The sequence below is a fragment of the Alosa alosa genome, chromosome 16 (genome assembly GCF_017589495.1).
Source record: "Alosa alosa isolate M-15738 ecotype Scorff River chromosome 16, AALO_Geno_1.1, whole genome shotgun sequence".
Lineage (NCBI taxonomy): Eukaryota > Metazoa > Chordata > Actinopteri > Clupeiformes > Clupeidae > Alosa > Alosa alosa.
The window spans coordinates 9788908-9791407 of record NC_063204.1 but is presented as its reverse complement, the minus strand read 5'-3'; the positions used below and the strand labels follow the sequence as shown (position 1 = coordinate 9791407).

At 43.6% G+C, this 2500-nt stretch overlaps 1 protein-coding gene across 1 annotated transcript in view; it reads right to left on the bottom strand.

The window, feature by feature from the left end:
• Window positions 1–2500, bottom strand: part of LOC125309709 (cadherin-18-like) — a 95127-nt gene that overhangs the window by 52815 nt on the left and 39812 nt on the right. The window contains 2 exon segments of the mRNA XM_048266784.1: window positions 587–774; window positions 2019–2186. Coding sequence (XP_048122741.1) covers window positions 587–774; window positions 2019–2186 — 356 coding nt within the window.

Genomic DNA, 2500 nt, shown 5'->3' with positions numbered 1-2500 from the left:
GCAGGGAGGGAGGGAGAGAGGACATGACTGTTGCATGCTAAGAAGATGAGGCGCTGATGTAGCGACATACACATCTCTCTTTCTTTTTCTCTCTCACGCCACACACACACACACACACACACACACACACACACACACACACACACACACACACACACACACACACACACACACACACACACACACACATACACACACACACACACAACACACACAAACACACAAACACAAACACACAAACACACACACACACACACACACACACACACACACACACACACACACACACACACACACATACACACACACAAACACACACACACACAAACACACAAACACACATACACACAAACACACATACACACAAACACAAACAGTATGCCGGAAAATATAAACTCACTCATGGACACAGACACAAAGAACCCTGCAAACACTTGACATTCATATTCCATAGGACAAAGCCATTCCCAGTCTGCCTGACAGGCAAACACAAAAGTCATGCCCATATCTACACACACACACACACACACACACACACACACACACACAAACACACACACACACACACACACACACACACACACACCTTTCTGAGGCTTATGATGCCCTCTCGTCCATCCCTGCTGGTGGCAATGGAGAAGATGGATGCGGCCTCGGTGTTGAGGATGCTGTACTTGATCTCGGCGTTGGCTCCCAGGTCCGCGTCGTGCGCCGCGATCTTCCCCACGGGTTTCCCCACCTCCGCTGACTCAGGCACGTAGAGCTGGTAGTTCTCTGGACAAGAGGAAACACTCACATGATGTCTCAGCATCACTGCAGAAGATGTCAGGATAATTAATGTCTTTCATGTTTTTCATTTAAAACAATGACACTGCTAGTACTGTACATGCACCCCCATCACTGTCCCCCAATTTACATGATTTGAAGTAAAACACGATTATGTCTTTACAATCACCAATTCATAAATCATCGTTATTATATTGTTATAATAATTTTAGCACATTACATAAGCCCGTTTGCGTTTGTTTGGTGTTGTTGCCGAATAGCACAATAGGAAACGTAGATACTGTCAAGAGAGATATAGCAGATCATAGCTCATAAGTTGAAGATGATTTTAATGACGTCTGTGCATTCGGCACTGCTAATTAAGGCGAGTCTAGAGGTAGAAGACAATTAAAATGGTGAGTCATTGCACCATAAAAAGAGAACCATATGAAACAGGCTCTGGATTAGCATTTCATTTGCATTAGTGAAAAAAAAATATTGTATTCATAATTATCTTCATATACTCTAAAAATATCTCATTAATAGTTGTATGCTGCCACAGGCGAAAAGGGAAAGGAAGGGAGAGTACACACACACACTCTACACACACTCGCTCCAAGCGATATGAAAGATCTCCAAACACTCTGGTCAGGGGACCAGACATGAAACTAAACTTTTGGTGTTTATTGTTGGTTTGTGTGTGTAGTGTATGTGCATGTTAACAATTAGTGTGTGTGTGTGTGTGTGTGTGTGTCTGTCTGTGTGTATGTAAATGACCTATGAGGGGATTTGGGTTGATTACTAAGAAAGATCATGTGATGTGCAGGGTTGTGCACAATTCGAATTGCAATTCTGCTTCCTGTTTGCTACCTCAATTGAAATGCAAGTGAAATTTAAGAATTGAATTGGAATTTAAGAGCCAGTTTCAATTCAATTATGGAATTTTGCACAAGCCTGGTGATGTGGGTGTTGTTGGTCTGAAAGTACTGTATGTGGTGCATATCCTTGATTTCCTTCAAAATAATTTGTGCAGATAATTTTTCACCTCACCACCTTCAGTGGTGTGTGTGTGTGTGTGTGTGTGTGTGTGTGTGTGTCAGGGAACTTGGATGGGGTGTTGTTCACATCTCTGAATGTGATGTTGATAGCTTTGATGATGGGCATACAGTATGTTATGGGTGTGTGTGTGTGTGTGTGTGTGTGTGTGTGTGTGTGTGTGTGTGTGTGTGTGTGTGTGTGTGTGTTGAACTTACTCTGAGGGAACTTGGGTGGGTTGTCGTTGACGTCGGTAAGGGTGATGTTGATGGTGGTGGACCCTGAGAGGCCTCCCACTTGTCCTGCCATGTCTTTGGCCTGGATCACCACTGCATAGTGCTCCCGCGCCTCACGGTCCATGCTCGCCAACGCTGTACGAATGATACCTGCAGGCACACACACGCACGCACGCACACAGAGACACACAGACATAGGGACTCAGAGACCAAATTTCCCTCACGGGATCAAAAGAGTATACTTATACTTATACTTATACTTATACATACATATGCATATTAGGTGGGGTGAGGTCTCATAAAAGAAAAGACAGAACAGTCTTACAAGAACCTGGCTTTATATAGAGCCCTTGGCCGGGATCATAACTATAAAACCATCCTTGGGGATTTGCTATGGAGTCTTTTACAGGTTCCTTGGTTGTCACCTTCATAACTGGTTTTATGTCTTAGCAGTTATATTTAGT